Raw genomic sequence first — 13,965 nt, 5'->3', positions numbered from 1 at the left:
GGACCCATCAATGTATCAGTTACCACTGGAGCGATTAGGTGGCGTAGGCCAAGGGAACAGTTCCCCATTTAGAATAAGACAGATGTAACTACATTTTTGCCACTTTTGAGTTGTTAGTCCCATAAGGTACACAAAATCAAGACCTACGTTACGATCAAACAAGTGTAACTATCTTATGTGGTTTCCGTTTTAGTTGTCAATGTATCCACATTTTTACGAAAAATAGTAAGAATCAGACAGACAGAAGAGCTGATCTGTTTTTAGACCACTGGCCACCGTGTTAATTTCTGAAACAGAACAGCTCTTACATTTCTCTGATCCTAACAGACCTGTTAGAAGTTGTTTTTTCCGCTATTTCTCTTTAGAAGCATTGTCGCCATCACTCTGTGGCAACAATGAGATGCTACTTCCTGGCAGGGAAGATAAATATTGTTTCAGTTGTGAATGGGTTTACAAGCAAGTAGGAGTGCTAGGAGTCCAGAGGAAGGAGGATGGTTCAAATGTGCCTGGAGAAGGAACAGAATTTAATGGAATTTTGTATTAGAACCTGTTTCTTAGTGTATATATTTCGGTAGCAAGTATAATAATAATAATAATAATAATAATAATTAAAATAATAATAATAATAGCCTCGGACAAGCGCCGTCATGGTCGGGGACGACGCTTGAACCCTATGCCCGTCCACAATGGTAACGACACTGCTAGCCAACTGGAAAATGATTTAAATCCAAATAGACGTGTTTTGCAGGATATGCTTCCTGCAACCACCCTAGAAGGAAAACAAAGACAGAGGATGAGATGGTCAGATGAAGTTAATCGACACCTCATGTTCTGTTATTACCAAGCAACAAACCTAGGAACCAACACAACTGGATACAGATCACAAGTATACACAACATTTATTACCAGATACCCAGAATTAAAATTTTTAACAGAACAACGACTAGCTGATCAGATCCGTGTAATAATCAAAAATAACAGGATACCCCAGTCAGAATTAGAAAACATCAAACAACAAGTACAACAAATACTGGAACAAAATAATGTGCAATCAGAAGAAGAAGAAAATACAGTAATGGACTCAAACATCCCAGAGCAAACAAACAAAGAACAACACGCATCAATTAAACAATCAGAGGAAAACGAAATCTTAAGACAGCCACCAGAACAAGCACAAATAGAACACGAAGTGACACACATGTTAGATATAGAAGAAAAATTTCAGCTGACATATATAGAATACAAAGACACAAATACAGACATTAGACCATTCTTGCAAAGACCGCCAAATAACCCACAAGTCGAAACAACAATAAAAACTATCAACACAATCATACACAACAGAATAAATGAAAACACAACTATGGAAGAGTTACAACTACTGGTTTATATAGGAGCACTCACTACACAAAATATACACACTAGGCAGAGATCAGAACCAACCAACACACGGAATAAACCCACAAAACCAGCATGGCAACACAGGCTACAGATCAGAATAGAAAAACTGAGAAAGGACATCGGACAGCTAACACAATTTATAAGAAATGAAATGTCAGAAAAAAAAAAACGAAAAAGGTTAGGTAAAATCTCACAACAAGAAGCGATAGAGCAATTATATGAAAAGAAACAGAAATTACAAGCATTGGCCAAACGACTTAGAAGATACAAAAAAAGTGAAAATAGAAGGAAACAAAACCCAACATTCAACACAAACCAAAAGAAATTTTACCAGACAATAGATAACACACACATTAAAATAGACAATCCACCAAACATAACAGACATGGAACACTTCTGGAGCAACATATGGTCAAACCCGGTACAACATAACAGGCATGCACGGTGGATACAAGCAGAAACAGACACATACAAGACGATACCACAAATGCCTGAAGTGATAATTTTGCAACATGAAGTCACCCAAGCAATTAATTCTACTCACAATTGGAAAGCCCCTGGAAAAGATAAAATAGCAAATTTCTGGCTAAAGAAGTTCACCTCAACACATTCACATCTAACTAAATTATTTAACAGTTACATTGCAGACCCATACATATTCCGATACACTTACACATGGAATAACTTATCTGAAACCTAAAAATCAAGCAGACACAGCAAACCCAGCAAAATATCGCCCCATAACATGCCTACCAACAATATACAAAATATTAACTTCAGTCATTACACAGAAATTAATGACACATACAACACAGAACAAAATTATAAATGAAGAACGAAAAGGCTGCTGCAAAGGAGCACGAGGATGTAAAGAGCAACTGATAATAGATGCAGAGGTGACATATCAAGCTAAAACTAAACAAAGGTCACTACACTATGCATACATTGATTACCAAAAAGCTTTTGATAGTGTACCCCACTCATGGTTACTACAAATATTGGAAATATACAAAGTAGATCCTAAATTGATACAGTTCCTAAACATAGTAATGAAAAATTGGAAAACCACACTTAATATCCAAACAAATTCAAATAATATCACATCACAGCCAATACAGATTATGCGTGAAATATACCAAGGAGACTCATTAAGTCCTTTCTGGTTCTGCCTTGCCCTGAACCCACTATCCAACATGCTAAATAATACAAATTATGGATACAATATTACTGGAACATACCCACACAAAATCACACATTTGCTATACATGGATGATCTAAAACTACTGGCAGCAACAAATCAACAACTTAACCAATTACTAAAGATAACGTAAGTATTCAGCAATGATATAAATATGGCTTTTGGAACAGACAAATGTAAGAAAAATAGCATAGTCAAGGGAAAACACACTAAACAAGAAGATTACATACTGGATAACCACAGCGACTGCATAGAAGCGATGGAAAAAACAGATGCCTATAAATATCTAGGATACAGACAAAAAATAGGAATAGATAATACAAATATTAAAGAAGAACTAAAAGAAAAATATAGACAAAGGCTAACAAAAATACTGAAAACAGAATTGACAGCAAGAAACAAGACAAAAGCTATAAATACTTATGCTATACCAATATTGACCTACTCATTTGGAGTAGTGAAATGGAGTAACACAGACCTAGAAGCGCTCAATACACTTACACGATCACAATGCCACAAATATAGAATACATCACATACATTCAGCAACAGAAAGATTCACATTAAGCCGAAAGGAAGGAGGAAGGGGATTTATCGACATAAAAAACCTACATTATGGACAGGTAGACAATTTAAGAAAATTCTTTCTAGAACGAGCAGAAACTAGCAAAATACACAAAGCAATCACTCATATAAATACATCGGCTACACCATTGCAATTTCATAACCACTCCTACAACCCTTTAGATCACATAACATCAACAGACACGAAGAAAATAAATTGGAAAAAGAAAACACTACATGGCAAGCACCCGTATCATTTAACACAGCCACACATCGATCAAGACGCATCCAACACATGGCCAAGAAAAGGCAATATATACAGTGAGACGGAAGGATTCATGATTGCAATACAGGATCAAACAATAAACACCAGATATTACAGCAAGCATATTATTAAAGATCCCAATACCACAACAGATAAATGCAGACTTTGCAAACAACAAATAGAAACAGTAGATCACATCACAAGCGGATATACAATACTAGCAAATACAGAATACCCCAGAAGACATGACAATGTAGCAAAAATAATACATCAACAGCTTGCCTTACAACATAAACTTATAAAACAACACGTTCCCACATACAAGTATGCACCACAAAGTGTACTGGAGAATGATGAATTCAAATTATACTGGAACAGAACCATTATAACAGATAAAACACCACCACATAACAAACCTGACATCATACTCACCAATAAAAAGAAGAAATTAACACAACTAATCGAAATATCCATACCCAATACAACAAATATACAAAAGAAAACAGGAGAAAAAATTGAAAAATACATCCAACTGGCTGAGGAAGTCAAAGACATGTGGCATCAGGATAAAGTTGGCATCAGGATAAAGTTGACATCATACCAATTATATTATCAACTACAGGAGTCATACCACACAATATCCACCAGTACATCAATGCAATACAGCTACATCCAAACTTATATATACAACTACAGAAATCAGTAATTATTGATACATGTTCAATTACCCGAAAGTTCCTAAATGCAATATAACACATACCATACAGTTAAAAGGAAGTGACGCTTGATCAAGGTCCGCGTCACTTTCCATTTTTAACCAGACTTAATGTCTGAAAATGTAAAGAATAATAATAATAATAATAATAATAATAATAATAATAATAATAATAATACTGTTATCACCACCACCACCACCACCACCACCACCACCACCACCACTGTTGTTTATATTCATAGCTAAGGAAGAACGTGATTTGGAGATGGTCAGGACATTTATTGGTTCAAATACAGATGATGATCCTTCATATGAACTGGACAACACTACAGATTCTGGTGAGTAGCCAGACAATTACTAGACACTATAGCAGTTTCAGTTAATTTTCTTTTCCCTTCCTCTGAATACTTGTCATGTTATTTTACAGACAGCAGTATTGAACATGGAACGTCCCTTGTAAAAAATGTCACAAAAACTGCTGAGGATGCAACTAGTGCACAAGTAAATCATCACCATCAGGAAGGGGAAACTGCAGATGACAATGCTTGTAATGAGAATAGTAACAAAACAAGAAAACAAAAAAGGGTAGCAGTTAAAGAGGAATAGAAAAGAAATCAAAGAAGAATCAATTGACTGCATGGTAGCGCATATATTTCTACGAAGAATTCTAAAGTTCCTGCAAGAAATGTGAAGCCAAAAGATTGCTCTAAATGTCCACGACAGTGCATGAGTAAGTTTACTGAGCAAGACGACAAAATATCCATAGAGCCTACTGGGATCTTGGGTCAGTTGAGCTACAAAGGCAGTACCTAAATAAGTTAGTGGAAGAAGAGAAACAAAGTGTGAGGACAAAATCGGATAACTCACAAAGAAAGAGGACCCACAAATTCTATCTAATAAAGGGATCCGATAAGATTCATGTGTGTAGGCAGTTTTTTCCTCAAGACATTTGACATTTCTGAAACCTTTGTAAGAAATGCTATTAAAACAAGAGATGAACATGTAACTGAGAAAGAGCAATGAGGATGTCATAAGCAAGGTATAAAGAGACCCGAAGAAAGTAAAGAGGCTATAAGGAAACACATTCCTTCTCATTACAAGAAGAGTGTACAGCAGATTATTTACCTGCTGATGTGAGTATTAAAATACTGTATGAGTTATATCAGGAACAATGCTACGAGGAAGGAAAGATAGTCGTGAAATTATGGCTGTATAAGGAGATATTCACAAAAGAATTTAATCTGAAATTCCACAGGTCACGAAAAGATGTGAGAGATAAATGTTTCAAGTTTTCACACCTTTTGGCTGAAGAAAAGGAAGACAAAGAATTTAAAAGGGAACAGGAAGGGTATCTGAAAAGGAAAGAAATGGCAAGGGAATTTAAGAACATTAAGAAAGAAAGTGAAAGAAAAGGCGAAACTTTGCTAGCTGAATTTTACTTACAAGCTGTGCTTTACTGCTCTGAAGTGAATGCAAAGGCAGTATTCTATAAAAGAAGGCTCTCTGTGTACTATCTCACAGTTCTTAGTGTAGGAGAAAACAAAACCAACTGCTACATGTGGGACAAGACAACAGCAAAAAGGGGGTCCATAGAGGTGGCTTCATGTCTATGGGATTTTTTGAAAAAATCATGCACAAGGAAAACCGATAACCTTGATTTCTGATACGTGTGGGGGCCAGAACAGGAATGCCAACATGAGCACTGTGTGTTTGCATGCAGTGAATACACTGGGAATTCCAACTGTCGACCAATGCTTTTTTGAGCCTTCCACAAATGGAAGTAGACTCAGTGCATGCGAGCCCTGAAAGAAAAAGTAAACATGTGGATGTTTTTGTTCCCATTGGCTTGTATACAGTTGTAACAATGACTTCCAACAAGTACAGAGTGACAGAAATGGATAACACTCAAATTTTAGATTTCAACCAGCTTCATAAGAAAATAATTCAGAATAGCAAAAAAGCTGAGAACGGAGAAACTGTGAAATGGCTTAGGATGCAATACAGGAAAAATCAGCCTGACATGATGTTTTTCAAGTATTCCTACGATGATCGTGACTAGTTTTGCATACCAAGGAAATACCTGGCCTACGAAATTCTTCAAATTCAGAACCTGAAGACAATACTCTGTGCCCAGCATATGAGAGTCCTCTCTGCATAAGTAAAGAAAAGAAAAGAAAAAAGATATTACACATTTATGTAATAAGGGTATTAGACTTCAAGGGCTAAATGCTGCTAATGATTTAGAAAATGAGGAAAATGTGGAGGAATCACAGGAATAGAATTCATGTATGTATTTTCTGGTTTTGTCTCCTTTATTATTGTTGCTAGCTCATCACCTTAGCTATTTCATGTAAACCACTAATTCTAGCTCATTTAAATGTCTGTGTTGTATCATTTTTGAAACCGTAATCCACGAACAGAAAAACAGGTGTGAGGGAGCACTGTGTTTCATTACAATTATTTTTCTTATGTTTGTTATGTGAAGATTAGAAACCAAGTATTTTTGTTACCTCTAAATTATTTATTGTAAGTTCAATAATACTGCAAACAAATAATGCAAAGTGAAAATAATAATAGCTTTTATGTATTCTCCATCAACTGACGATAAACTTCCTGGAAAACAGTTTTCTTACTTCTAGTACTCACTGAAAGCACTGACGCACATTCCCATAGCTTGTTCCGTGTAATCTGTATTTATAAAAAACACTATTAAAAGAACTGAAGTAATCTTTAACATGATAATATCGTTTAAAGCTGCATATTATTTGTTTGATGTTCATATGTTATACAACAGCAGCCATTAAGTTAAGGATCAGACAAACGTAACTGCATGCATGATTTCATTAAATATTTCATTAGTGCCCATCGAGTGACTAAAATATGTAACACCTAGTAGAAAACAACAGTCAATAAAGTATACTTTTTATTTACCATAGAAAGGTTTCTGAAAAACTATTAGAAAGTACTCAGTCTATTGGACAAAACTTTTAAATGGAATTATCTCAAAACACTGTTTTTGTAGTTACGTTTCTTTGATCCTAAATGGGCGAGTTGCAGGAATTAGAATCTCTGTTTTAAATAGTATAAGCATTAGATTGTGTTGTAATAAGGTCCTGGAGACCACACTTTGAGAGTAAGCTCATGTTAGTAGTGGATAAGGGAGAAACCCATGTGGGACAGCCCACAGTTGGAGCTGGGTGTTGCCACCTGCATAGCACAGAGTTTTGCCAATGGAGAGATCATCATGACACTTCTTCAATTACAGGCCACATGTCCTGTGGATACACGTTACATGTCTTTAATGCAGTGGTTTCCATTGCCTTCTGCATCCTCATGTCGTTGATCATTGCTGATTCTTCCGCCTTTAGGGGCAATTTCCCAGCCCTAGGACAAGAGAGTGCCCTGAACCTCTATACGCTCCTCCGCCCTCTTTGACAAGGCCGTTGGCAGAATGAGGCTGACTTCTTATGCCGGAAGTCTTAGGCCGCCAATGCTGATTATTTATCAAAATTTAGGTAGTGGCGGGGATCGAACCCGGGACCGAAGACGTTTTGATTATGAATCAAAGACGCTACCCCTAGACCACGGGTGCAGACTATCCTGACAAAGTGACTCAATAGGCCAGGTTGTTACAAACAGTTATAAATCTTATGAATATTTTTCTTTCATGCTTTTGGGAGTTCATTTTGGTTCGTATTTCTTATTTCATGTAATTCCCTCCTGCATTTATATAATTCACTTCCAGATCTTATGAAATGAAACCAGTTTTGCACACTCCTAAACTAAATATTTTCTCTGTCCTTCGTTTAAGCAAAAATAGTCTTTTCTTTGTCACTGAAAGCTATTACAGTACACATGTTCTTCAAGCTATGAATGTTTTCTTGTAGGTCTTATTGGCATGGCTATTTTCATTCAAGCCACCAATTCACAGAACTGTCACTTATTTCCTATTTCTTCTAGTATTTCCAAAGTTCTAACAAAATTCTGACGTCATTCAAATGAATGTGCAAGAAATTAGATACAAAGTAAGATATATGAAGGCCTTCAGGAGAAGTAGGCAATTTTGATTGCATACCACAATCTTCAAATTACATCTTTGCGAGAGTAAGAAAGTTAATTGGCTCCCATTACTGTGAAACTGTAACCTGCACAAAGACAGGTGCTATTAGCAGGCAAATATGAAGAAAAAACAATGCATATTCTTTATGTTTTATTTCCGTTGTCAGCTGTTACCAATAACACAGAAAGCAACTGCTAATGATTACAGATAAGTAATGAGTTGCAAATCGAGTGAATATTAACTAAACTATTGGGTCAGAGAAACTATAAATGGAAGCAAACTGACTTTCGAAATTACAATCAGATTGTGTTTTGTTATCTTTAAAGTGTTGCCCTGTCAACCAGGGCAACTTGTCTGCTATATTGCGCATGCACAGTCTACTACAACTTGAGAAGGGGTCTACATTTCTCCAATCATATTACAAATATATTGATTGGAGAAATGTAGACCCCTTCTCAAGTTGTAGTAGACTGTGCATGCGCAACATAGCAGACAAGTTGCCTTGGTTGACAGGGCAACACTTTAAAGATAACAAAACACAATCTGATTGTAATTTCGAAAGTCAGTTTGCTTCCATTTATAGTTTCTCTGACCCAATAGTTCAGTTAATATTGAGTACAAATTTGGCAATTTTCAATATTTTTTAAAGTGCTTGCATTGGATCTTAGCAGCTAAAATTTTTGACAGTGCATTTCTTTCACTGTATTCTTCCTGCATAAAAAATTTCAGGGCAGGCTCCAACATGTTGGATTGGACCATTCCCTTTTAAGGCTTGCAAACATTACTACGTCCAAAAGTGTGCAGAGGAGTAGGTGGTGTGTGAGGATTTCTCCACATTTGTGTCACCCCCTATGTATCCCCATTTCTTTAGGGCGTTTTTGCATTTGGAGACTCCCAATCTTAGACAATTGAATGTTCTCCTGGTGGGTTATGTGAGCATGTGGGTCACAGGAAGTTCCCCTCTCAATCTGGTAGCAGGATTAGACTTGTGTGTCCTGGTCTCAGCTGCAACTGTTACAGAGGTAGTTGTCTTCACAAAACACTTTCTCGACCTCAGGCATAATGTGACAACAGTGTGGTTATATAGTGTATGTACTGGGTATGTGTTTGCATATTCCTTTCTTTTTCTGCAGTGACTGCTCTTCTGATTCAGGGTGGACTTACACCTACAAGGGGTTAAACAGTGGTCAAAGGTGTAGGTCTCAAGCATGAAGTAACAATTCTTCCTGCCTCAACATCTACTTGCTTTGTGTGAGCTGACACTTTCCACACTGATGTATACTCTCCCATTGGAAAAAGGACCCACAGGAGTGGCCTTTAATAGCTTAGGGTGCTTTTCCACTGATGGTCCGTTTAGTTTCATCAGTAGACAGTTTCTAGAGCTCAGTTTCCCTTCTAATTCACTGCATTGTTGATTGTAAAGAAGAATATGATCCAATCTGACAACCAGGTTTTTGGGATGGAATCCAAACTCCAGGGCGAAGTCTCCCCATCTGCTTTTAAGCTTTCTCCCAGCCTCTTTAATGCGGTGATGGGAACTGCAGACTTTGATCTTGCTGGGATTCTGTTTCACACTGTTCTGTGCAATACATTCCCTCAACAACATGCTCTTCCGTTTATTGGGAATGTTTGTCTTATTAGGTGCACTTGCACCACTTTGGATCATGCAAACCTGTTATCTTCCAGTCTTCATAGTGTCCAAGTAGCTTTCATTTTTCCTCTGTGGATTCTTTTCTTGTTCCAGTCTCTGGCCTGGTGATGACTTCATTTCCTGGCAGTACTTCCCATTTGCTAACGTTTTGGCTGTATAAGTTGTTTGTTATGTACATCACAATATTGTGAATCTTGTTGGGAGACCGTAGATATGCCCATAAAATTTCAATCTTTTTTTCCTGATGTCTGCTAAAAGATTTGATAGCGTTTTTTGGGATGTAGTCTATATCGATCTTCTGTTTTTTGGGGTTGAGTATCTTTCTTTATCCAAATTTACAGATTCACAGACTGTTCACTATTGGTGGCTGGCAAACAAACACTGGACAACGTAGCATTGCCAAACTTCAAATTGAAGCTTTATAAGACTGGTATTTTTACCACGCCGTTTGTTTGAAACTACAACTGCTATCCATACGTCAGGTCAGGTACTTCCAGTACAGCCCTCATCCCTTCCAGATCACCTTTTCTGTAGCGTGTAAGCATTTCGCCAGCATACAAGACTACAAGCTTGATAAGTGTGTTATAATGCCTGATTTTTGTGTGTACCGTAGATTATGTAGATTTTACCCTAAGGACCCATCCTCTCCCCCTGGAGATTTCAAAGATTTTGCCTGAATACTTATAGTATGGAACTTTATTGATTCATTCGTATTTTGTGGTTGGTTGGTTGGTTTTGGGGAAGGAGACCAGACAGCGAGGTCATCGGTCTCATCGGATTAGGGAAGGACGGGGAAGGAAGTCGGCCGTGCCCTTTGAAAGGAACCATCCCGGCATTTGCCTGGAGCGATTTAGGAAAATCACGGAAAACCTAAATCAGGATGGCCGCACGCGGGATTGAACCGTCGTCCTCCCGAATGCGAGTCCAGTGTCTAACCACTGCGCCACCTCGCTCGGTGTCGTATTTTGTGATCGGTAACATTTGACACTAATTAACATTCTTACATTATGCTGATGATGAATGTGTGTGTTGGGACGCTACACTGTACCAGGTGTTTCATGACTAATGTTCCAGTATCTAGCTTATGAACCAACATTCCTTCAAAGCGCAACAGGTTTTTGTACCCACTCTTCCCCCTCTCAACTGTCCTCTAAAAAACATGGAAAATTCTAACTTCAAACAATTCTATTTCTGTTCAATTTTAATACAAGGTATGACACTAGAACCACTGCTTTTTAATAGCTGTATGTAACTGAACAGGAAAATATAGACATTCAAAATTCAAAGAAAGTAACAGTTGCACATGTAATGATTCCTGGAAAACAACAGTTGAATGAATGAAGTTAAAAATTGGACAAGTATACTTACTTAAACAGCACAGTTCAATTACTGCTAAACAGACAACAATTATATGTAGAACAGTAGAAACAACAGAAATCCATCACTATGTTAACAATATTACAACATGTATGGCCCAAGAGTTAGTTAAAGTAGCTCTTTCATTAAGAAGAAAAAAAAAAAAAAAATTACATGAATGCACACCAGTAGGTCTCGGCATGTATGGAGTTATAGGTTGTCTAGGTACCCAAATACAGCTCAGAAATTATTCTTCGAATCTGCTGTTGCTCGGTACTATATAAATGGGGCAGCACTGATCTTGCACAATACTTTCTCATACATAATTCCCCAAGTAAAATGAACTGAACTACTACTGACATGACTGTGGCATCAGATATTTCATATACCTCTAACCGAGTAAAAGGTGGAAACTACTATGTGAAAAACATACTAAACAATAAACACGTCAGATTTTATAATGCACTCACCGACTACTGTACTGAGCTTTTAATTTACACACACACAAACACAGACCTGATACTAACCTCAAATCCTTTAGCCAGCAATGGTAATATTACATCTCTCTCCTTGTCACTAAACTTTGAAGAGGGCGCAATAATCATCAGCACACTATCAATCTGTGACACACCCATGGCATATAAGTCACTAAGGACATTTGCACATGCAATGCCTCCTGGAAAACAAATGTAAATGTAGTATTTCTATGCGGATTGGAGGATATGGTAAGAACATTAGCACATTCACTATTACAGCTAATATAAAACCATAACATTTAAAACAAATACCAGAGAAATATACAGTTAAACTAAGTTTTTTACATTTGACTGCAACATGATGCTACTGACATTTGCCATTATGACCTTCAAATTAGGCATTTCCCTTTGTTAAAAGAATTGCAGCTCATAAATTGGATAAGCGGTTTGTTTACAGTGAGCATTTAAAGAAGCAGTGTTGCAAAACAACGAAAATATCACATTAAGGTTAATGACTGCCTCATGATTTTCATAAAAGAATGCCCTGTCAACAATGCCTGAAATCACTTAACTTTCACTAATCAATCACTCGAGGGGAGACGGCCGAGCGAGGGGGGAGCGAGGGGGGAGCGAGGGGAGACGGCCGAGCGAGGGGGGAGCGAGGGGAGACGGCCGAGCGAGGGGGGAGCGAGGGGAGACGGCCGAGCGAGGGGGGAGCGAGGGGAGACGGCCGAGCGAGGGGGGAGCGAGGGGAGACGGCCGAGCGAGGGGAGACGGCCGAGCGAGGGGAGACGGCCGAGCGAGGGGGGAGCGAGGGGAGACGGCCGAGCGAGGGGGGAGCGAGGGGAGACGGCCGAGCGAGGGGGGAGCGAGGGGAGACGGCCGAGCGAGGGGGGAGCGAGGGGAGACGGCCGAGCGAGGGGGGAGCGAGGGGAGACGGCCGAGCGAGGGGGGAGCGAGGGGAGACGGCCGAGCGAGGGGGGAGCGAGGGGAGACGGCCGAGCGAGGGGGGAGCGAGGGGAGACGGCCGAGCGAGGGGGGAGCGAGGGGAGACGGCCGAGCGAGGGGGGAGCGAGGGGAGACGGCCGAGCGAGGGGGGAGCGAGGGGAGACGGCCGAGCGAGGGGGGAGCGAGGGGAGACGGCCGAGCGAGGGGGGAGCGAGGGGAGACGGCCGAGCGAGGGGGGAGCGAGGGGAGACGGCCGAGCGAGGGGGGAGCGAGGGGAGACGGCCGAGCGAGGGGGGAGCGAGGGGAGACGGCCGAGCGAGGGGGGAGCGAGGGGAGACGGCCGAGCGAGGGGGGAGCGAGGGGAGACGGCCGAGCGAGGGGGGAGCGAGGGGAGATGGCCGAGCGAGGGGGGAGCGAGGGGAGACGGCCGAGCGAGGGGGGAGCGAGGGGAGACGGCCGAGCGAGGGGGGAGCGAGGGGAGACGGCCGAGCGAGGGGGGAGCGAGGGGAGACGGCCGAGCGAGGGGGGAGCGAGGGGAGACGGCCGAGCGAGGGGGGAGCGAGGGGAGACGGCCGAGCGAGGGGGGAGCGAGGGGAGATACATTAAAAGCTTCCTACAAAAAATGAAGGTGCCAGTGCTTACTTGTTACAAGCACTGGTTAATAAAAGTGAGTAGAGCCCAAACAGCCTCAAAAAGAGGAGTATAAAGCTGCCAATGATTTCACCTACCCTGTAATGCAGACATAACAGTATAAGGTCATAAATAATAGTGATTTCTTGGCCAAGCCAAACATTTTCTGCAACTGCTGCGAAGTGCAGGACCCCTGCCACCTAATTTAATACTAGCTGCTGTGTGAACATCACATTCCAAATAATTACCTAAAAGTTCATGATAAGGCTTCTAGAGTGAAAAGTTTTTGAAGAAACAGTTCTTTGAAGAACACACAAAATAAATACCTAAACGTTACTGTCTCTCCCACATACGCACTCACTGAAAATGCAGCCTGATACCCGAAAGGTTGGTCCTCCAACTAAATAAGGAAGCACGCAAAACAGATACACTACTGTTGCTATCCATCTGGCATAACTGAGGGTTCCATCTGGCATAACTGAGGGTTCCATCTGCTATATAGCGTGGGCTTTCAAACCAACATTGCAGCCCAGATAAATTGAGAACTCACCAATTGCATATGTAGTAACGCAGAACGTCACAACCTCCTTTTAAAAGTATGTTGGGATCCACCTAAAGCAGCACATGGCTATCCTTTTGGGTTAAGGCACAGGTTCTTACATAAAGCCAATACCTTTCAGACCACTGAATATACAAAATTCA

General features: G+C 40.1%; 1 protein-coding gene across 1 annotated transcript in view; it reads right to left on the bottom strand.

Annotated features, from left to right (window-relative positions):
- LOC126249049 (selenide, water dikinase 1-like) overlaps positions 1-13,965 on the bottom strand; it is a 164,276-nt gene that overhangs the window by 83,427 nt on the left and 66,884 nt on the right. The window contains exon 3 of the mRNA XM_049950677.1: positions 11,737-11,885. Within this exon, the coding sequence (XP_049806634.1) occupies positions 11,737-11,885 (149 nt within the window). The remainder of the gene's footprint in view (positions 1-11,736; positions 11,886-13,965) is intronic.

The sequence above is a fragment of the Schistocerca nitens genome, chromosome 3 (genome assembly GCF_023898315.1).
Source record: "Schistocerca nitens isolate TAMUIC-IGC-003100 chromosome 3, iqSchNite1.1, whole genome shotgun sequence".
NCBI classification, from domain to species: domain Eukaryota; kingdom Metazoa; phylum Arthropoda; class Insecta; order Orthoptera; family Acrididae; genus Schistocerca; species Schistocerca nitens.
The sequence above is the reverse complement of the archived record's forward strand: the minus strand, read 5'-3'. Positions and strand labels throughout refer to the sequence as shown.